Consider the following 23,826-nt stretch of genomic DNA (forward strand, 5'->3'; position numbering starts at 1 on the left):
GCGCGCGCGCGTTGGCCGCCCGCCGACGGGGCCCGAGCCGCCGATTCCTGCCGAGTAAGCAGTCTGGCTCCTAGGCGGCTGCACAGTGGCAGCAAGGCTGGGGCGCTGGCTCCGCGCCAGCTCCATCAGAATTAGCTCATTGTTCACTAGCACACCAGCGGGAGAGAGAGGGAGGAAAAGAGAGAGAGGAAGAGAGTGACTCTTAGAGAAGGAGAGACACACACACTCTTGGAGAGAGCGCGCGCGAGGCAGGGAGCTCTTCCCCTCCTTCTTTTCCAAGGCTGCACTTCTTGGAAGTGAAGCCGGTTTGGGTTTTGTTTCCCTTCCCCCTCTTCCCTCCTCTTCCTCCACCCCTTTCCCCTCCCCCTCCTCCTCCCTCTCCCTACTCCCCCGTCTGTCTTTCTAGCATGATGCCCTTTTTCATCCACATTTGTGTTTCAGGTGTAGAGAGGAGAGAGAGTGAACGGGGAGCGGGGCTTTTGTCTGTAAGTATATGCCATTCCTATCCCTGGCGGGGAGCGCGGCTTTCCCTTTTGTGTTGGTTCCTTGCCGTTGCTCTTAGCTGGACCCTTCAACCCTGCAGAGTTCATGCTTCCCTCTAAATTATAAAGAGCTGGAGAAATTCTGGCATTTTGGTCTTGCTGCATTAAGACTGGAATTTAACTTGGGCTTTTTCTAAAATGCACAAGTTAAGAGGGAGAAATGAATTCTTTTGGGAAGGGGTGGGGTTTTTTTTGCTTGTTGGTGTGATTAATTTTGTTCTTCTTGCTCCTAAAGAATTGTTAGAAACTGTTTTGTTTCTTTGCATTAAATGCACTTTGGTGCGTGCAAGGCCCCCTGCCCCTGCTTTCTGGAATGAATTTGTGTCCCTCCATCCTTGCACTGGATTCCTTCTTTTCAGTGCTGCTGCCGCTGAGGGTCTGTCTTTTCATGCATTAGATCTTGCAACACTTTTTTCCTGATTTTTTTATAAAGCAGTTGAACTTTGGGGGGGGAGCTTAAAAATAAATGACTGCTTTCTACTTGGTGATGGTAATAACCTGATTTGCATTTATATGTATCTATAATAACATTATAGGAAAACTCTAAAAGCTTATGATACCCTTTTAGAGAACTTTTAGTTTCTCCATTCATCTTAATTTTTGTTATAACTATATTAACAAAAGAGCTGTGTTCTGTTGACATAAAGGCTGAGGGCAAATCACTGCAGCATGTACATTAATGTTGATTTGATTTAGGGAGAAGGACATAATGGTGTATATTCCGGACCTCCCACCCCCAACCCCCCCCCCCCCCCCGCCCGTGTAGGTTTTTTTTTTTTTTAAACACGGAAGGTTATGTAATGCAGTGCCATTTCCAAAAATATCCACTCTGAGGCATTACACTACACGGTGGAAGGCTGATTCCTATTCTGTCGTCTTGATTGCAAATATACCGCCAGTAGTATGTCTGGGAACAAAGAGCAGCCAGAAAACAATCTATTTTTATCACTTGGTTCTACTTTTCAGTTGCTAAACCTTTTGAACTCTTGCAATTTAAAGATGAACCAAACACCAAGAATAGCCCAGGACTCTGCAAAGCCAAGTACCAGGGATTCCTTTGTCCCTTGTTTAAGCCTATAGACCACTTGGGAAGCTCTTTCAGAAACCGGAGTTAGGATCATTTGCATGTAACTTACCTAAACCACAGAAAATGGTTACTTGTAACCTCTAAAGAAGTTGTTTTCATTTGCTGACCTGTGGCGGGGTGATGTGTCTACTGTATTTAAACATATTTTGCAGGTTGGTCTCCCTGGACTGAAGAGAGGGAGAATAGGAGCCCAAGACTAAGATTCTCAAAATGGTAAGAGCTGGTCATCAGAGGCAATTCTCAGTACTTCTTATCAGTCTTTATTACATATAAATATCAACCACCCACCTCCATCCGCCTCAGCCCTTCATTGTTCCTACCCCATCTGACCTTTAAAAGGTTCTATCTCCAGCATGTGGGAGCTTTGCAGTACAGCGATTTATGTGAATTGGATGTGGTGAATTAAATCTTTTGACTTGGAATTTTTTTGAATAGAAAACTAAAATTCCTCTTTCAGAAGTGAAGATTTAGTGATTTGAACAACAGAAAGTACTCTTTTCTTTAGGAATAGAGTGATGTGTTGTGACATGCATGGACCTGGTGACGGCTGGCAGCAGGACTCAAGGCAGTGGGTCTTAGAGATGTCCAGAACTTACCCCCCAATTAGGAGTCTGTCCGGCTAATGAAACTGCTACTGTCTGGGCATCCTTAAGAGCAATAGAGATGAACAGCATGAATCTCTACATTAACATACCCCATGGATTATATCCCAGAATAGTTAGCGTTATGTTTTCTTTGTTTATACCTTCAGTTATGAGACACATCTACCCAGTTTTAGAAGTCAAGCCTGTCTCTGAATAAAAAAAGGGTAGCTATTTCTGACAAGGATTATGATCTACAGAGAAGGTAGTTTAATATTTGGCCACCAATTAAATAAGTAGAAGGAATATACATGAAAAGCAACTGAATAAATATATTTATTTCTGAAATATATTTTATTTTCTGAAAAATTTCCTCTTTGAAAAAAAGGTTGAACTGAAAAAAATAATAGAAATGTCATGAAACTTTTCAGTGAAGTGCAGCATGTTCTCCTGCCAGTGTTTATACTCTTTAAAACACCTCTTTGCCACTTAAATAATGTGTGGTTTCCAAATTTAGTGTGAGTTTTCTTTTTTTAAAGCAGGGTAGAATTTAATAAATCAAAATTGAATCTGATATACATGATGTTTTCTTTGAGAACAACCCTAGTATAAGTTTGCAAGGAGAAAAATGAATCAGAAGCAATTAAATGGGCTCAGATTGACTTTTATGAACAAGGAGGCATTTTATTCTTTTATGTATGTCTCACCTGTCATTTCATCAAGTGGGTAACAAGGCACCACATGAAGTAGGTCTTGCGTGGACCTAGTTTGATAATGATCAAATTAAGTAACTTAAGGCAGGAAGACAGAAGAGGCAAATGTAAAATTAAGCTAATCAATGGGTTTTATGCTGATGATTCCGAACTTCATATTAAATTCCTATTAGCCCTTGTCATAGAGTAGTAGGATGGTAATAAAATGGAATGGTACAAAGTATTGGTGTTTACTTTAATTATCTTTTGCTGTGACTGACTGACCACATTGACTTGCCTCCTAGCTTTTAATCCCAGAACCTTATCCACGCTCTATCACATAGATCATGAAGGTTCATGTCTGTTGCAGTATGTCAGGTGACCATTTTGGTTAAACGTAAATAACGGCCATGGGCTGTGCTAAAACTAGCCCTGTAGGTAAAGACTACGATGTAATAGCTCTGCAGCAATGAGCAGAGTGAGTTTTGTAGAAGGCAAGCACACATGCCAAAGCTGAGAATGGAAGTTGGAACCGTGTGAATGCAGAGAAGCAAATGCGAATTGTTATTACATGTTAATTTCTTACAGTTGTTGTTTCTGTATGGTGGCAGAATAGAAAATCACAACTTGTTGCTCTTGGAAAGATTTTTACTCATGAAAAAATTCTCACAACTTTTTGGTGATCCTTTCATCAAGATGTCAGTCCCTTTTGGCACAAGCCCATTGCCTGAAATGAAACCACTGACAGTTATTGTCTGTGGGTGATTCCAAGTAACTTTCTAGCAATTCTCTTTTTTTGGAAAGTCAGAGCTCTTAAAAGTCTTTGCACTTATTAACGTAAAAAAAAAAGTTTCCGTTATTTTTTTAAGAACTGGTATTGGAGGTGTCTTGCACCTCATCTTTCCTTTTTGGCAGATTGAAGCTAAATTGCTTTCCTTGATGAAAACTGGAATTGCTTTGAGGGTTTCTGTAACTGGCTTACTTAAAGCCTTTGCCCATATACAATAGAAGCTACTAGGGAAAGAGTAGATTTAACTCCTGGCCATGTCTAGAAAATACATATGTGTGGCTTTTCTGTTAAATTTGTATTTCCATGTACATAATTCAAAATACTAAAGAGAATCTAATTTCACTGTATTTAGTCTGTTGAGTAAAAGGCTCATTCCAGATACAAGTTTATAATCCACTTATTTCAGTGTAAGAAATTAACCAGTAGACTCCAGAATTCAAAACAGAGTCATGCAATATCTAGACATCTTATGTATGCTAAAATGATAATATTTCATAGCAATAATTTAGAGACATTGAAGAATTCCAGAGTGCCTTTTGCATTATCAAAAAAATACCACAACTTGTGCAGCTCTAGGAGACCCCGATCACACCATGTTCCATGTATGGGCCTCTCTGAGTACAACTGCAGGGGCATGTGTTGGTGGCACAGTATGTGTGCATGGTGGCACCTGTGGTATTGTAGCTCAAGAGCACTGTTAAAAGTGTTAATTTTGAATATAGTTGGTTGTATCTTCATTGACCAGAATATTTCTTTCAATAACTCAATCTCCACATTTTTCAGTTTTCAGGTAAATATACCTCTTTCCTCTCCTGCCCCCTTTTTTTGCAGTCAGCAGGGTATTGTGAATCTGCAGAGATCATCTGTATTTATTTATATTTTTTTGTCAAATTTTGATTTTTGTGATATGTTTTAGGCATTTTATTTTAAAGTTACTTGCTTCACATATGTCAGTGAGAAGAAAACCTTTCTGAATTAGTAGATGAAACTATTGAGCAGACTGAAAAGATAAATTATTTAATCCAATGTCAAGGTTAAATTCTGGTTTTCAATATGATAACTCTCTAGCAGTAAACTGGCCTCTGAGTATGTGTGGGCCATGGCCTTGCAGGAGTATGGGTTCATCGTGTATTAAGGGAGACCTAGAAATTGGAGCAATATAAGTTCTCTTTAAGACTGATGCCGAGCTTTTGAAAAAGATGAGTTGACTCCATTGTACCATTCACAGAGCTCTGCTTTCTGTACAGTCTGTAAAGTGGCTTTCATGGGCTTACAAAATACTCTTTCAATAATCCCTCCATTAACATAAGGTTTCCTTGTTTGAAGAAAAAGACAAAGATTGGGGAGGGATGAGGTCCTATTTGTAGCTTGTGCCATTGGAAGTTGCTCAGTGCCTCTTACTGTGGAGTGACTCTTTATTAAAGAGTACCTAGGGGGTAATTTTATATGGTACTATCTTCTCTTTCACCGAGCCTTCCAGTGCACAGGGAAGGGGAGAATTGGGAATTGTTTGGGGAATTAGGACAGTGGAGATGCCCTATCTAGGTTTATCCGCAGCCCAGCTTCCTCTTGAGCTATATAGATAATTTAGCTAGGAGAAAGTATTAGAGCAGCAATCTTAGAATAAAAAGCTACTGAAAATATTTCATTTTCAGCTGATACAGTTCTTAAAAAGTTAGATGTAAATCAGAACATCATGACTACGCTGAAGGAATTTTCTTTATTTTAAATCCTAAAATGAATACTTAAGATAGGAAAATAGATTTCTAAAATACGGATATTCTGCTAAACCAAATGATTAATCCCCAGATCATGAATTTTATGCATTTGTATATTCTGTTCATCTACCTGATCACTTGAAAACCTCAAGTGGCATTCAGATATGCTGGGCTGGCTGTGGAGCTTTGGAGTGAATTTTTTTTTTTATTGCTGTTGTTACATGGGAAGTCTTTTAAGGCCATATCCTCACAGCCAAGCTGAAATGGAGGATTGAAATAATAATCTGAATAATTATGCTTTAAAAAAACACTTGATTTTATGATTCATCTTGGTAATTTAAAGTGTTGCTGGAGTGATCTAGTAGTAGGAAAGATGTGCCTGAATTATCTGTAAAATTCCTATGTTATACAAGAAAAGACCAAGGAAAAGGGAATCTTACCAGCAAATTCAATTTGAATATACCAAAGGCAAATGGTTGATCATCTTGGTTGATCAAGATGTATTTCATGATTCCAATTTTAAACTGTTCCTCTGCTTTGAACTGGATAATGGGTTAATCATAAATCTCAGCCCACATCTGTGGAAATTATGATTGCTAAAAATATCATTTATTGGGTCTAAATTTATCTGAAATAGATATTTCTAGATGTATTTTGTACCTAGGGAAAGCGTCAAGAATATTTCATCTCAGTGGTTTAAAAAATAGCAGTGCTCCTGAAATTGATCTGGGAGTGCATGTCAAGTATTAGCAGCCCTAATGGTTTGGGTTTGAGACTTAACGTATTAATGTGGCTCTCAGCTAAATTCTAGATATCAATTCAGTTATTAAAGCAATGAGGTGGTATTAACTTGGCTGATAGTATTTATTAGTAAAAGCATACACATTTCTTTCACTGTGCAGCTAAATTATAGCCTCCCAGAAGATTTATAAACTTCATACACAGTGCTTGGTAAAGCATTAAATATATGGTAGAAACTCAGTAAATATGTGGTCTATGCATGCGATTATCTATTCGTTTGGGATTATATAATTCATTCTTAATGAATTACTCACATTGAGTTTTTATGAACTAAAAGTAATTTTTATCCTTAACCTCTCTTTCTGAAGAGCTAGGAAGCTGAAATGAATGTTAGTTTAGTTTACACAGCACAATCTTTTTTGTTATTTATAAGAAGGATAAAAAAATTTACGGTGGAGCTGTGAGTACAGCATTTGCCAAAAGAGTGTGGTTGTGATTGCTCACCTTTACTAGCTTCCAAAGTTGTGCTCTGAGCAATGTGGTGAGATGTGATCTCTCTGGGCTTGATCCAGCTGTGGTACTCTAAGCTCATGGCAGCTTTTCCTGGATCCTACCTGGATCCAGGAAGAGCTTTACTCACAGTATTGGAACTAGAATGACCTCACTTATTTCCAGTGTAATCTGATTTTGAGATTCTGTGATGCATGGCAAACTTAACAATGTTAAGACCATATAGTCTGGTGCTAGGTAAATGGCAAGATACAGAAGAGTGATAGTCTTAAGGACTGGAGACTGGGGTTGGGAGTAGAAAACTTTTATCAAGGAGGTAGAAATTAAGCCAGTGCCTGAGGTGGCAAGTACGCGGCATGCGCATCACTAACTGCTACACACGTGGCAGACATTGCTAATCAACCTCGACATCCACTCTTGTTTCACTGCCTCAATATAATTTCCAAATCTTCACTACAGTGTTCCAGGATGCCAAAATTTGAAACTTAGACATGGACTGCTTGCTCCTTGAAAGCAAGTATTATGCCTTATTAAGCTTTTTATTCCTAGAACTTAGCACCAGCCCTTAATACATTTAGAGTGAATGAAGAATTAAGAATATTTGAGTAGATTTAGATGACAAAGAAGAGTATTCCAGATAAAAGGAATACATGAGAGGGTGAGCAGGATGCGTTTTTAGTACTGTAGGGAAGATCCTTCTCTCTGTTTAGGGCTTCTGTGCTGTCAAAGATGGACTTCAAAAACTAGACCTAGAAGTCAGAGACTTGTGCTGAGCATAGGAAGCCGTTCAGCAGGCATCTTAGAGATGGGCTCTAAGCATAGATGCCGTTCAGCAGGCATCTTAGAGATGGGCTCTCACTCAGGTTACCAGCCTGTCTCAGGTTCTTTGCTTTTTGATTGTGTCTAACAGAAAAGAACTTGCATGCACACTCGTGCACTTTCTGGTTAAAGGGTACAGCTTTCTTTATAACTACCTCTCACTCCCCTTGAGCTGGGGGAGAGGGTGGAGAGAAAGAAGGTCTCCAGCTAGAAGGATCTGGAAAGGGGCAAAGGAACATGCTTATCTCCTCAAGACAGTGGCAGTACCTGGGACTTTGTGCTCCCTTCCATGAGGCTAACTGGTGCAGGCACGTGCTAATCGTTTGCAACCGCATATGCCCAGCTCTCCTCCTCCCTGCATTTCTTCCTGATTAAGCAGACATACTTATCCAGAATACAAGCCAACACTGACATCATCATAATAAAATTGTTTACGATGTGAGGGCTACAGGCTGTTACTAATTTAGTCAATAATGTAGTGACCAACCAAAGGAAATCTCATCACATGATACAAGAAAGTTGGGGAAAGCCGAATCCGAGGGGGATTTTTTGTCTGCCTTTTTTTTTTCTTATAAATGGCAGAGAACCTCACCTTGGAATGCATCAGCTGCAGGATTTCACAGGAGATGATCTGACTAGGTCTTTTAACTCTTGCAGATGAGGTTGGATTTCTCTGTAAATTTCTCAGAGTGACATAGGTGACCATTGCTCCTTGAATTCTTTATGCTTTCTCCACCTCAGATCGTCAGATAATTTTTTTTTCAACTGCTGTGATAGACTTTCATAAGTTTAATTTCTCTGGTTAGGCAGACATGCCAGGAACTATGTGAATCCTTTATTTCTAGTCTGTGGTAGAATTCATCTTCTTAGAGGGATAAGGACACTTGTTATTCTAAACATGCCCTAGGATTCCCTCCTCCTGTGCCTTTGCTTATTTCATGCTAGAGGGAATGTTCCTTCTGACAAAATAAAGCCATTTTTCAAGACTGAATTTAACAGCTATCTCCTCTATGAAACTAACCCTGGTGCTCACAGCAGGAATCATCTTACGCTCCTGTGTACACTTCTCAAACCTCTTAACAGTCTGCTTGCAGCTGGCTTATTTCTGCATGTTTTCTACCCTCCAAGAACACTCACCTGGTAAACTGAGCGTCACTCCTCCCTTCTTGATAGCAGTGAGGGTGTGATGCCTTTTTTGTTTTTGTTTTTGTTTTTCCTCTTTCAGTAGGAAGGTGAATTCAGCTGTGGAGAAGTCTCATCCCTGAGAGGGAACTACAGAACCCCCAGAATTTGCTAGGTGTTCTCTTTCCACGAAGTGGAGGGAACCCTAGCCTTCACTGACTTGTCCTAATGGGACCTTGGAATAGCTCCTGCGCCAGGAAGCAGGCTGCTCTGTGCTATCAGACAGTGAGCAGTAAGTGCCCTGGAATGAATGAATGAGCCGGTGGCCATGGATACAGGACAGTCTGTTATTGCACATGACAGATTGGTGGGCTGACCAGGTGCGCTACTCTGGGATTTGTGACCAATAGCAGCCAGATCCTTTGCACAGTTGTGATAGCTCAGATTGTGAATCGTGTGGTCCAGGCAGTGAGATGACCATACACTGATTATAAATTCACTGCTGACAGAATCCTCTCACTGAACATTTCAGACACCTCGGTGTTAGGGAGTGTGAAGGGAGGTGGAAGCACGCTACAAAAACTTCTCAGTTTTGTGCTCCCTTCATACTCCTTTAGGTAAAAGAGGTTCTGAGAGTCTAGAAAGCCAGGTTGGGCTGGTCTGCTGAAAGGACTATCCTTCAGGGCAGACGCCTCCTCCCCAACACTGGCCACTGGAGTGCCTTTACACATGACCTTGTTAATGGTGTTTTTTCCGCAGGTGCCACCATTGATCTCTCAGCAGTCTGACTGAGGCAGTCATGCCAGTAGAACAGAACCTCCCCAGGTTTCACGGGGTAATGAAACCCTAAGTCAAACTACTGCCTGCCATGACTGTAGAATGGTTTCTGACCTGTGCTTCTTGCCTTAAAAGTGTTGTGATTATCTAGTTGGAGATGTTTTATAACCCTTGCTTTTACACTGCATGGTTCAGTGTTCGTCCTTTCTTTCATAGAGTAAAATAAAAATATATTTCATGTTTAACGAGGAGAAAGAAAAGGCACACTAGAGTGTGGCCAGTGAAAGGAAGGTCTGTTTGCCCTTTTTAGCCTGAAACTGGGAGCCAAAGCCACTGATTGGAAAGGAAGGAGGAACAGCTGAATAGTTTTTGCCAATAAAAATACCAAGCCAAGGACTTACCAATAGGTAATTCACATAAGAGGGCATCTCAAAGAGCATTGAGTTTTGGTGTGGCTGCTTCCCACAGCACCTCCTGACTAAAGCCCTAATCTCATCAGAGAGAAGCCTTCAAGTCTAGCTCTTCTCTCTCCTCCACTGCAGCTCTTACTCAGATCACCATCACACACCGCGTCCTTTGATTACTGGGGCAGGTAACAGCCTTCCTGGATGAATTAAGTTTGATACAATTCCAGCCCGGAAAATTACTACAGTCCAGTGGCCGAACAGAGAGAAATCTACAAAAGTTGTTTTGTTTAAAATGAGTCCAGGCTTTTTGGGGACACTTTCATTGGATAAACTTAGTGTCTGATATAGAACTTACTCTCGGCCAGGAAAGTGTAGAAATTAGAAGATAGCGCCTCTTTGGCAGCCAACATGGAGAACTGTCAAGGAAAAGCTAAATCAGTAGGAAAATGGATAAAACTTACTAAGGTACTTACACACATGACCCAAATAGGGGTTTGGTATTAAGTACTTCCTCCAGAAAGTACTGTCTTATGACTATAACTAGAAGTTTGAGTAGGAGACACCCCCAAAACCTCTTACGAAGTCCATGATCTGGAAGTCTAGTTTCTGTACACATTTGTGAGGCAGCTGCTGAACCCCAGTGTACCAGTGTGCTGTGTGGCTTTCAGAGCACATGGTCGCACACTTAGCCTAGTGCCTGCTGCTCTGTGGACACTGAGCTAGTATGAGCTAAAAGATTAAATACTGTTGAGTGCGTTGGTGGTATAGTGGTGAGTGCAGGGAACAGACCTGCACAGTATTTGAAAGCATGCAATATCAGGGAATTCCAGCAGTGCGATTTGCAGAATTAAAATTTGAGCAGATGAATTACATGAACCAGCCTACTGATTTCCTGAATAGACTTCCTAGGATTTGGTGGCATAGTTTTATTTATTTTGAGACAGAGTCTTACTTTGTCATCCTCAGTAGAGTGCCACAGCACTCAAGCAACCTCAAGTGATCCTCCTGCCTCAGCCTCCTGAGTAGCTGGGACTATAGGTGCCTGCCACAATACCAGGCTAGTTTTCTTTCTTTCTTTCTTTCTTTCTTTTCTTTTTTTTTGGAAGACAAGGTCTTTCTCTGGCTCAGGCAGCTCTCAGATTCCTGAGTTTAAGCAATCCATCTGGCTCAGCTTCCCAGAGTGCTAGGATTATAGGCGTGAACCACCACCCCCAGCTCAGTGGCATAATTTAAAAAAAAACTTTCTGAAGATAAAATGGGTTTTCTTTGGACTTTGGCCCAGAGTAATACTCTTTGGGGCACACTCTTTGATAAGATACTCATTATATAGAATTGAAAACTACTAATCATGGACGGCGCCTGTGGCTCAAAAGGGTAGGGCGCCGACCCTATGTGCCGGAGGTGGCGCGTTCAAAGAAAGAAAACTACCAATCAAATATCTCTCAGGAAACACTCAGTAAATATTTCTTGATTAATTGATTAGATAATGAACATTATAAATATATGTGGCCACTTTGGTCAATATAGGATCAGAAATTCTGCTCTCATTTTCTTTTAGGCCTTCTCATCTTAGTAATTTTAATCCTTACCTGGATTTGACTTTTCTGAAACCTGGATGCTGTGGACCAGAACTGTGTCTCCATTTCTTGCTGCCTGTGGCGTCTTGGGTCTACTTATACATCACGAAGTGCCCTGGCCTTGTGCATTTTTCTCACGTCTTGATAATGGCACCTTAAATTGTTCTGATCTTGTTATTAAGGTCTAGGAGCCAAGTCTCGACATCTTTTCATTTAATCTTTATTAAGCCCGTTCTTTTCCTTTTTTTAAAATGAGGACTGCTTTTTAAACTTTAATTCTATTATATGAGGCTTGACTGTCTACATCAGTGGTTCTCAACCTTCCTAACGCCGTGACCCTTTAATACAGTTCCTCATGTTGTGGTGACCCCCAACCATAAAATTATTTTCGTTGCTACTTCATAGCTGTAATTTTGCTACTATTATGAATCGTAATGTAAATATTTGATATGCAGGATATATTTAGGTGACCCCCGTGAAAGGGTTGTTCCACCCCCAAAGGGGTCGGGACCCACACGTTGAGAACCGCTGGTCTATACACTGTCATAATTCAATCAGCAATCAATTAAATTTGTTGTTTGGCATCATAGAAACAATTTCTCTGGTAATTAATGTGAATTTTTACTAAATTGAGCAGCTATTTTTATGTTGTTTAGACAAAGCCAGAGGGGTATCACATCTTTGACTGTAATGGAGCACAGTACTCTGTAATCTCAGAATCAAATATGGTGCCCTTATCATTTGCTATTTGGTGCCTTTCTGATTAACTGGTAATTTGCTTGTACCCCATCTCCATCCTTATATTTGTCTTGAGAACTATCTAGATTTCTAATATATTAATGAGAACTTTCCAAATGGAGTTAGGTGAAATTCCTTTTTTTCTGAGTTTGCCATTCTTAGTAGTCTGTTCCCTGCCTCTCTGGTCTGGAAAGTGTTTATTTTCTTCTTCTTTAATTAGGATCACTTTGTATTTTTAGGCAGTGTATGGTTTATGTATCTGCAGATCTTTGATAAAGGTAAGATTTTAATTTTCTTTGACCTAAGAAGTAACTAAGCTTATTTTTAAGTTGACTACCATTTTGAAAAGCAGAGTTATAGGGAAAAGGACTTCAGGTGCATTTGGTGAAGGAGAAAGATGCACTGAGTTAGATTGCCCATTGGTAGGCATCTCGAAGGAGCCGCTTGAGAGTTCATTTGGGGGTCATATTATAACCATTTGGTTTCTCAGCAAATGCATTTTGTAATTAGCTGCAGTGATTGCTAGATATTTGTATTGTGCTGAACATTTCCTTCCAGGGAAAACTGAAAAAAGACAAAACTGTGATTACCAGTATTGCTTGGGTTTAATTAGATTCAGTGTCTTAATGTGGCCAAGCCCGAGTGGCTCCTCTAAGGCTTGTCTTTCTTCCATGAGTGCAGGGACGTGTAAGCTCTGGAGAGCAACCCTCGGAACCTCAGACATTGCTTTTTTTTTCTTTCTTCTTAAGGTTAGTTATTTTTGAATGACAGCTATATATGGGAAACATACTCAGCAGAGCAACAAATATTTTTGAGAAAATTCCCCTTGACAGTGTCAGAAATCCATCTAAACCTTATCATAAGGGTACCAAGAAGAGACATGCAATAATACCTAGTTGGCGGCTGAAAACAGGCTCCAGCTTTCAGGGGGCCCTCACAGGGACTCTGCAGGTGGCTCTGCAGAAACGCAGAGCAGATGCATGTGGACGGAGTTCTGCAAGAAGAGAGGCTGGGTTTGCATCCTCTCTGCACCATGTCTTGGCTGTGTGACCTTGTGCAGGTTTCCTGACGACTCTCCCTCATCCTCATCTGTAAAGTGGTGATGATGGTGATGTCACAGCTAAGACAGATCCACTTAGATGGCTGAGCATGTGTTAGTTTATTTCATTTTTGCAGTAACACGGAAGATTAAGTGAGTGCACCTGGAAAACAAGCCTAAAATTAACAAAACAAAGCATCGTAAGGGACTGTAGTATGCAGTTCTACAGAGAGCATGGGTCCCCACCTCGCTCTTCATTCTCTTCTTTCTGAGAGGTATAGTTTTGATGCCTGGTTTGCAATAAAGACTGTGGGTGAAAAATACATGGTTGAGGTCTTCTGTTGGAGAATACAGTCAGGATGTGGAATGAAGGTGTGAGTTAACAATACTAGATGCTGTCTTTTTCATATTAAAATACTGGTAATTCCTTTCCTAGGCCTCTAATTCAGCATTTCTTTTGCAGTTATTTTTACAATTCTTGAAGCTTGTGTTTCCTTGGTGACATCTAGCTTTGGAACACTTTATCTGTTTGGGTTGGAGACTCGTTCCTTGGGTCTTCTCTGTCTTCTGCGAGAAAAGCCTTCTCTATGATTAGACCTCGTACTACCCAGAGGGGTGGAAAACCCAGCTGGTGTACAGGGGCATATCCATTCTAACCTTATTCTCTTCTTCCTCTTGTACCTTTGAGTTTTTTGCCAGTTTTCTTAGAGGATGAGTTATTATTAAGCCTCTTGTGGCCTCTGTTTGACCCCAGCATTTATAGTTTATTCTTACAGAGCTAGTTATATGAGTATATATTTAAGTCAAACTTATCAGGTAAGCTAGCCCCTGACTTAAACCAATTTTAATTCTAGAAACCACTTTCTGTCCGAACTTAGTGGTCTGTTATGATGCTGCCTGCTAGTCAAGAGATATCAGTCTTTAAATGGCCAGGACAGTGCAAGACAAGCACTGAGCTGTGAAATGACTTTTGCTAAATGCCAAGGGGTTTGCTGCTGCCGGCAGAAGAGGATGCATTGATGGAAGGAGTGAATAGTTTCTTGTGGATGAGCACTTCAGAAGAAAATGCAGACTTTCTGGAAACGCCTTGCGCATGTCAAGGAGAATGCTGCTTTGAAATGTCTTCAGACTCTTCAGAAGCAATTGGCTACCTCATCATCCACCCAGACCGAGAAAACTCCAAAATCCCATGTCTAAATAAACAACTCCTTATCTCACTAGCCCTTGACTAAAGGATTTAACAGAATAAATAGGAATTTGGGGCTTTTTTTCATGCTATTGGTGAAAGTTTTCATATGGTATTAATACATAACACAATTGTTTTGGGACAGGAGGAAAGAAAAAATAACATTATTGGTGACTAGAAATTAGGCTTCTGATAGTTATTTGAAGGTAGAACCCATTACGACATACCTAAAATTATTCAAAGCAGCTAATAAAAGCAAGTCTAGATGTTTGCTGTTAATCTTGGAATGTGCTTGGACAAAGTCCTGCTACCCCAGATGGCTAGTACTGGAAAGTGGAGAAATAGCATCCCTCTCATTTGTGGTGGACAATACCAGTCTGAAGTTCACAAGTACAGTGAATGGAGCATAGCGTACAGTTAGTATTCAGGTTTCCTTTTTTTCTTTTTAAAAGTACCTTAAAAAGTAGGAGAGACATCACAAGATGTAGTGTTTCTAATTTCTCACTTCCAAATGAAAACCAATTTATGTAATGGAATAAGGTGGTCCAGACTTAGAACTGAGATGTGTTAAGTAAATATTTATGCTGGTTCGGCTCCAGGGAGGTAAAGGATTTTATTAACATATTTGTGGAGGCCAGGGGGCCAAGGGAAAGCTTATGCTGTGCTTCCATGCCTGAGGGGCCTTTTTGCTTCACATTAACAAAGGCTATTTTTTTTCTTTTTTGAAAAGAGCAAATATCTTGTATTGTGGCCTACACGTTCTTGTCCATTCACCACTGCTTGATCTCAAACCAGAGTTTTAAAAGACGGCTTTATTTTTTTCCCCTTTGTGTTTGGAAAGTCTCTTCTTAGATGTTACTTAGGAGATTTCTTTCCAAGCTTTATTCTTGGACTTTTTCTCCTGGTTTACTTTGGGTTGTTATCAGCAGTGTGTACTTTGTTTTGTCTTCATTGCTGAAAAGAAAAATCACCCATTAAAAAGTCAAGATTTGAAGGGCTGAACTTAATTCCTTGATTCCAGTCCACAGTTTGGCTCTGATGACTGTACCAGGCTGACCTCCAGTCCAGGGGAGGGTGCCTTGGCAGAAATCTGAAAATTCCTCGATCAGTGACTCCCTTTTTTGGATTTATGGAGTCTTTAGGTGGATTGCTTTGTGCTAAGCATGTTCCCATTAGAAAGGAATGAGGCTGAGAGGAGGAGTTTGCTAACCCGAGTGTTTGCAGCTGTACTTCGAGCTCACTACGCTCAGTTAGCCCGCAGAGGCACCCTCAAAGCCCCGAAACTCTCCTAATGAGTGGTTTTAAGTAGTGGTGAAAAAGAAAAGTCAGATAATATTCTTAACCTTTTGTGGCTTTCTCCTGCCTTGATTTGTTCACTCCTCTTGAAAGTCTTTGCTATTATTCTTAGAAATCAAGTTTTGAAGGACTCAGCAGCCCAGCAAGCAGAGTATTCCATTGTGGAGCAGAATGACTGTGAAAGCGCTTTGTGCTGACGGTTAATTTCACATGTAAACACTTTTCGTTTTGTTGCCAGCGAGGAGGTTTCCTCTTCCTTGCTCTGCCTAGTTGAAGTCTAGAAATAAAATTCCACAGCTGTCAGTTTCCCACATGCTCCTGGGCGGCCTCTCAAGATGGCTTCACAACGAGTGGCGGGAATGTAGGGGATTCCACTATTCAAGGCTCCTCTGCTCATTTCCAGCACCCCGACTTACAAAGCAAAGAATTGGAAATCTTTTGCTTGCCTGACGTGGCCCACTGGACAGTGACATCAGCTGCATCATGTCAGAGAACGTGAGTGTTCTCTGTGCCGTGATGAGAACACGCGCCCGCGCACCTGAGCAAGGCTAAGGCCGGAGAGTTTAACTGGATCTTTATCTCCAGGATGGGAACAGTTGCTCCCCCAACCCCTGTTTCTACGTAGTAAGGACTTGTTGGGCCACAGAAACTCGTCTCAGCAGGTATTCTCATCCAGCAGAGCCCAGCGTGCCATGCTTTCCTTGCTAGCAGGCTGGCATTTCTGGCTGTAGAGCGCCCTAGTCAAGTGTTCATAATCCTTTCCCTGTAATTACTCATTGTTACCACAGCCAGCTCCAGAGTGTGTGTGTGTGTGTTTAAATTAGGTCAGTGATGCATGTTTCATTTAGTTCCCAAGCCAGGACGGTTGCCAGCCTAGGCTCTAACACTTTGATTCTGTTTTCCAAACTGTGCAGAGGTTGTGCACAGCGTCTGAGTGCAGGGCTGCCTCTGCGTGCTGATGGCTTGACTTCCCGAGACAGTGTGTTTCCCCACCGTGTGCTTCCTCTCTCCAGCTGGCGTGCAGAGGGTCTGAGACCAGGGCTCTGGAGAGAGCAGTGTCTCGTCTTTTGGCACCGTCTAATCTTTGATGTAATGCTGCTCAGAGAAAATGATCCTTGTAGCTCATTTATGGTATCAGTTTACATTCTGCCCTCTCCCATGATCAGTAACATCTGGGAGCAGAGTGGCTTCTTAATAGGAGCTACATCAAAGTGCATGGATACGCACATAAATTCCCCTTGAATTACAGTACAAGGTTTCACAGCCTCCTGGACAATTAGGCAGAATAGAACATGTACACACACATTCAGATAGGCACCATTATATTGGCAGGAGATTATGGAGCATGTGCCTTTGCTGCTCAAAGAGTCAATCATGCCTCTTGGATCCCTGCTGCCCTGGTCTGCTTTCCCCATCGCAGGGAGTGGGCATCCTCCTTGTTAAGTCATAAAAGGACCATGCATGCATTCTTTAAACATACAGCTCCATCAAGGATAAAGAACAATATTACATTGTGATTATGAACAGCCAAGCCATGAAACATATTTTTTGGCAGATTTCTAAAAAGGTTTGTTAACTAATCAAGTAACATTTTTGTATGTGGTATACTTAGGCTCTGAATAAGATACTACCCTGCCATTAAGGATCATACCCTTAAGAAATAATTGATAAAGACAATAAATGAACAAAGGACAATATGAAGTTAATAAATAGATGGTAACTCAAATTTCACATGTAAAATGTAGTAGAAGTTATAGGAAACATGTCAGCTTTAACATTGATTCTGTGTGTGAGCCACTCTACTGGAAAATAAATAGCAAGTTTGAAATGAAAAGCTTGAAAGAAGTTTAAAAAAAGATTTTAACCAATAATTTAGTTTGCATGTTATTTAGGACCCGGGAGGACTGGTCTCCGATTTTCACCACATTTTTTTTTCTAATTTGGAGCCCTAATTGTCAGCTGTTCTTAATAGTTTATACCAAGTAATAATTATTGGCAAGCTAATTGCCTTATAGATGTAAAAAAATAAAGTTTTTTTTATGACGCATTGTCTAGAGAATAAAGAAGGGAAGAAAGGAAGGAAAGAAGGAAATTGGAATATTTTATTCTCAGCTTGTATTCTGTGATAGACTATTGAAACTTAAGTAAAAGAATCAGTAAGAAATAGTACATAGTCACCATTAATCATTTAAAAATATGCAGTGCATTTAAATACATTTAACATACTTGAAAGCATGAAGTTGGTTTTACCTAAAAGTCGCTCGTGAATATCTAAATGCTTATCAATCATGACCACTATATTTAAACCAGTATGATTCTCTCTCTCTCTTTTTTTTTTTTTACAGTTTTTGGCTGGGGCTGGGTTTGAACCCACCACCTACGGTATATGGGGCCAGTGCCCTACTCCTTTGAGCCACAGGTGCCGCCCAACCAATGTGATTCTTTATAGTGTTTGTTTTTAAACTTAGTCATCACTGAGATAAATGTAGCATTGTAGAAAAAGATGCATTAACCAGTATTCTCAGTGACAGGTATAAATCCTCAAACTTTCTCAAAATTCAAGCAGAACCTTTGCGTAGAATCCAAAATTAAAATACCAAAATTTTCCTTTCCACTACATCTACCACAAACATTCATAATTTCTTAAGTATTCAGGGTACATCTTATTTCTCTCATTCCCTAAGTGACTTCTGGAAGAATAGTATTCTAGAGGGTTTTGAGGATTCTGTTTATGCAAGAACAAACAACTGTTTATTTTATATATGGAAGACATTTTGAAAGAAGAAACATTTCTGTTATGAAGATGACATAAACTTTGGGTTTACTTATTTAATAAAACAGCAATTTTGAGGTATTTCAATGTGTGTTACCTGGAACACTTAAATTTTCAAGATACAAGCCACCAACTACAGGAAAAGAGAGAGAACATGGCAAAGTGTAAAAAAGAAAGTTAATTTAATTCATCTTCATGAGAAACACAAACTTGAATTCAGAAGAATGAATGGAACCCAGTAAAAGCCACATGTCCATCGAGTACCAAGAAGACTGAGCAGCTCCCAGCCCAGCAAGCCCAGATGGATTCCAGAAAGATCAGCTCACCAGCTCTCTGACTCTCATGTTATCACACCAAACCCCTCGGTCACAGGGTCATTGTCAGTTCCTGTTATTCTGAGCTAGTTAGCAAACCCAAGGCACAGAAACTCTGGGGTCACCTTGGTCTTGGTACCATGGTGGCTGCCAGGAGCTGCAGACCTGGTCGCCAAGGCCCTTGCCCATGGGGACTCGTAACAGCCTTATCCCTCACCCTCTGTCATCTTTGGCTTGTATGTGACCACCCTCAGCTGCCCTCCCAGATCTGCTTATCTCGTCTGCCATGTCTTCTGTTGCCAGCACCGCTGGACGTCACGCTGGGTGTTGGTTTTGCTCTTCAGCCTGTTGATGTGTGTTCCGGCAGCCATTACCTTCCACATAACCTGTCTGTCTTTTGTCTTCTTTCACTTAAAGCCACACTGCGTTAGTTTGCTAGGGCTTCCGTAACAAGGTGCCATACACCGGACGGCTTATACAGAAACTTGTTTCCTCGCTTTCTGGAGGCTGAGATGAGGATGCCAGCAGCATCAGTTTCTTCCGAGGCCTCCCTCCTGGGCCAGTAGAGACAGCTGTCGTCCCCTGCGTCTTCACACAGTCTCTGTGTGTGTCTGTATCAGAATCTCTTCTTAGAAGGACACCCATCCCTTTGGGTTAGGGCTCACCCTGGTATCCTCATTTTAACATAGTTACCTCTATAAAGACCCTGCCTGCAAATACAGTCATCTTCTGAGGTATTGGGGGTTAGGACTGAAGCATATGAATTTTGAGGGGAACAAATCACACTTTTAAAATTATCTTTTGGTGGGTTGATCACCGCTGCTGTATTCCCTCCCAAGCCCCCAGACTTCAGCTTCTAGAAGGGGGGAGTTCTATTTCTCTTGCAATTCCCTGGAACCTCACGTAGTGTTCAGCACATTGTGTCTCTCATGTAGTCTTGGTGAGTGAATGCATGGACGTGAGGAAGAATCTGAAGTTGAAAAGTACACTGTGTCCCTTCTTGACAGGGACAGAACTTGGGTAGGAGATTAGGAAATCTTCAGAAGACAAGTGCAGAGACAATGCAGAACATTCAAAAGGAGGTACCTTTTGACAGAAAGGCTAATGATTGGTGCTTGTGACTGTCCATGTCCAGCACGGAGAAGAGGGAGGGCTAAGGATCTTGTGGAACCCAAAAGATCAGACCTGAGTTGCGTCCAAGAAAGGATACCAGTTGTCAGTAGATCTTTTTTCTTAAGCCCTTCATTTTATAGTCTCAACATACCAGCAGTATAGGAAAGAACGAGGTTGTAATGTACAAAAATAATATATATTTCCTATTATCAACCACTGTTCCTCAAAACCAGCAGTGCTTAAAATAAAGGGGTTTCAGTATCCCCTTCAGACACTACGTCCATGGACGTACTGAGTTCTTAGATACCTGCTGAGCAGGTTTTCAGAATGTAACGGACTCTTTCTCTTTCCCTCCCATCTGTGGATTAAGGTTCTGACTCTGAAGGAGATTAGAAGAATTTACCACAGGGCCAAAGCAACATTTCATTTTTCTTTCTTTTTTTTTTGAGATAGAGTCTCACTTTGTCACCCTCAATAGAGTGCTATGGCATCACAGCTCACAGCAACCTCCAACTCTTGGGCTTAAGCAATTCCCTTACCTTAGCCTCCCAAGTATCTGGGACTACAGGCCCCTGCCACAGTGCCTGGCTATTGTTGTTGTTGTTGCAGTTGCTGTTGTTGTTCAGCAGGCCCGGGTTTGGTTCGAACCTGCCACCCTGGGTGTATGTGGCCGGCGCTCTGCCCCCTGAGCTACGGTCACAGCCTAACATTTCATTTTTCTTAAAGTACACAATGATTAGTTGATGATTCAAATACTAAAACATGACTCTTTAGAAATGCCCTTGATCAGTTTAACGAATATGACACAAAAGAGGATTTTTCCTTAGTTACAGGTTTTGCTACCAGATACTCATCTTCCCAAGTCCTTTGGCAAAATCACAGGCTGCTTTTCTAAACAAAAGGAGAGTTCTTGGAAAAACAAATTGTTAGAAAAGGAGTAATAATTCTGAGAGGCAAGCTAATTCCCCCGACAAATTAGACTTGGGTATTGTTAGTATCCATGCCTTGAACCTGGAAGTTAAAAGCTAAAGTAGTGTCATGAAAATGGAATATCCCAGCACAGCACAGGGACGGGGCCGTGACAGCATTTACTTGATGTTGCTTTTGTTGCTTCCTGTGCCTACTGAGTTTTTACATGGAATTTTATCAGTGTTTTTAGTTTCCAGTGGACCCTGATTTCTTACTAATATTTGTAATGTTTTAAGTTGTGCTTCAAACATGCTTTTTAAATGGCAATGTAGAAATTAAGTATTTGACATCCATTTCTATTAAGTGAACTTGCAGTTGGTCTTAAGTTGGAATCGGCTAAAGTTAAGCCCAAACTGAGATTTTGTGTGTTGTGGCTTGGTTTTACCCCTTGAAAAGAAACTTGTGTCTTTTAGATTGTAATTTTATTTTCTTCCCCCATTCCTGGCTAAAGGAAATGTCAGGGAATGGCTGCTTGTCCCAAACAAGGCAGGTGGTGGGATACTTCCAGAAGGAGTGGAGAGAGGAGGGGAAATCTGGGGAAGAGGAAGGTGGCTGGGGTCAGAGGAACTGCATGGCTCAGAAAGCAGACCCAGTCCAAACTGAGATGAGAGTTCCAGTTGTTGCAGGATGAGCTTTCAAATATTTAAGACCCAACGTGGGTGGTGGCTGGGGACTGGTGTGATTTTGAGGGAGAGGTGGTAGGCGATTTTCATTCTGGGCTAGTGCGAGGGCAGGCAGCAGCATAGTGGAAAGGACTGAAGTGTAGAATCTGGAAACCGACTTTGAGTTCCAGTCCTGCCCTACACTGACCGTGGGACTTTGGGCACGGCAGTTGACCTTTCTGTGTTTCCATTTCCTCATCCGTGTAGTGGTAATAAGACCCACACGGACGCTTATCACCAGGATAAAGTCGGTAGTGTGTGTGAAAAATGGCTTTGTAAGCTGGGATGCACTACAGCAAAAATAGTTACTGTTGGATTATCCCAAGGAATGAGCACAGCCATCCGCAGCTCCTGCCTCAGCCCCTGGACCAAGGGGCTAGATTGGGGCATACCAGACGTTTAGGCTGCCTCATCTAGGGCTCCCAACACCAAAGGTGACATCTAAGTCTGTCTGTTGATCTATTGAGAGTTGCCTCTTAATTGTTGTTTATTAAATGTGAGGCTGACATACAGAATTTAGAGACTCAGATCTAGAGGGAATCTTACTTAATATTCATCCTGCCCCTTTCAGTGGGACTACATCAAATGCGAATTAGCCCTGACAGATGGTTGGTGGATTCTGTTTCTAAATTTTTTTAAAGACGGTTTCACAGTTTTTCTTTGAAAATTCTTTTAGTAATTTTAACAGTTCTTATGCTGAGTTCTTCCTTATAGCTGACCTAAATCCGTAGTTGTAATTTTTAAGTCCTTTTCCCATCCTATCTTACTGGAGATGGGGAACAGCTGGTCAGCAACCTTATGCTAATCACCTCTTATATATTTAAAGAAGAGTTACTCATTTCCACTCCCTCGCTCCACCTCCTCCCACCCCAGCTCCTGAGCTCGTATTCTCCAAATCATTCATGGCAGTGCGGCCCGTCTCCCCCCCAACCCCTTGTTGTATGCTTGGCTGTTCAGGCAGCTGGGCAGAGTGTGTTGTCAGTGGGTACAGGGACGTGGAGAGGATTGAGGCTGCTGCTTCTATCCTTTACTTTGTGGATAATCTTTAGCCTTATAATAAATGATCAGGATAACCCCAGTTTGACAGATTGGTAACGCAACCCAAACGTAGACTTTACCAAGGATACCTATCAGAGGTGGCTGTGAAAATTAGGCCTTCCTGGTGACTTAGAGCACTCAGCACACATGCCATTAAGCTGCTACAATGCCTGGTAAAGAGAACACTGATGGATAACTCTGCTCTGTTGAACTTGGGCGGGGAAGACAGGGAGCTCCAGCCCTCCGGAGTGTTTGTAGAGGCAGAAGCACACTTGGCAGTTTGCAAGAGATAAAGGGCCCCCAGTGCTCTAAGTGGCAATCGGGAAATAAGTAGCCAGTGAGGGGAATTGAGTTCATTAAGCTGATGCCACATGGTGTTAGAGTAGATCCTGTCCTTAATCTGAATATGTATTCTTTTATGTCTCTATAGGTTTATTACCCAGAACTCTCTGTCTGGGTCAGTCAGGAACCATTTCCAAACAAGGAAATGGAGGGAAGGCTTCCTCAGGTAAGATCCTTGCTGACATTTTCATAACGCTATTTCCAATTTAGAAGCAATTAAAACAGTTATTTTTCATTTTAATATTCATTATGAGCGGCTATAATAATCCATTAATCTGATACTATAATGACCTTGAAAATTACATACATTTTTTAGAAAAAACATATCTTAAGGCCAGGCATGGTGGGTCACGCCTGTAATCCCAACATTCTGGAAGGCTGAGATGGGTAGATTGCCTGAGCTCACAAGTTCGAGACCAGCCTGAGCTAGAGTGAGATCCCCATCTCTAAAAATAGCTAGACATTGTGGTGGCACCTATAGTCCCAGCTACTTGGAAGACTGAGGCAAGAGGATTGCATGAGCCCAAGAGTTTGAGGTTGCTGTAAGCTAAAGATGCCACGGCACTCTACCAAGGGTGACCAAGTAAGACTCTGTCTCAAAAAAAAAAAAGAAAGAAAAAGTATATCTTAAAGTCCTGTGACTTTTAAAGTTTACGTTATCTTCCTTTCTTGATAAATAAGCCAAAAGCAAATTTTCATTTAAGAATCATAGAATCAGTTTATCAGATGTACACTTCACAAGCTTTAAATTTGTTCCATCCTGTTTAGACAAACTCAAATATGGTCAAGGTAAAAGATCTCTTAAAGATGTAAGATGATGACATATTTGTCTACTTATAATGCCTGAATGTCTGATAAGATTAACCATGAAACAAAATGAGAAAAACATAACAAAACTATTACATTTCTTTCTCCTAATTTTTAGGTGTAAGGAAAATTATATAATCATGGTTTCTTAGTTCTGACATGTTAAGGTAGGACAGTTCTCTGCCT

At 41.1% G+C, this 23,826-nt stretch overlaps 1 protein-coding gene across 1 annotated transcript in view; it reads left to right on the forward strand.

The window, feature by feature from the left end:
• The first annotated feature begins 366 nt into the window (after window positions 1-366).
• The window catches only part of NREP (neuronal regeneration related protein), a 28,960-nt gene continuing 5,500 nt past the window's right edge, over window positions 367-23,826 (forward strand). Inside the window, exons 1-3 of the mRNA XM_023512727.1 lie at window positions 367-485; window positions 1,782-1,842; window positions 22,922-22,999. Coding sequence (XP_023368495.1) covers window positions 1,840-1,842; window positions 22,922-22,999 — 81 coding nt within the window. The 5' untranslated portion in view covers window positions 367-485; window positions 1,782-1,839. The remainder of the gene's footprint in view (window positions 486-1,781; window positions 1,843-22,921; window positions 23,000-23,826) is intronic.

The sequence above is a fragment of the Otolemur garnettii genome, unplaced genomic scaffold (assembly GCF_000181295.1).
Source record: "Otolemur garnettii isolate 467f Iridium unplaced genomic scaffold, OtoGar3 scaffold00030, whole genome shotgun sequence".
NCBI classification, from domain to species: domain Eukaryota; kingdom Metazoa; phylum Chordata; class Mammalia; order Primates; family Galagidae; genus Otolemur; species Otolemur garnettii.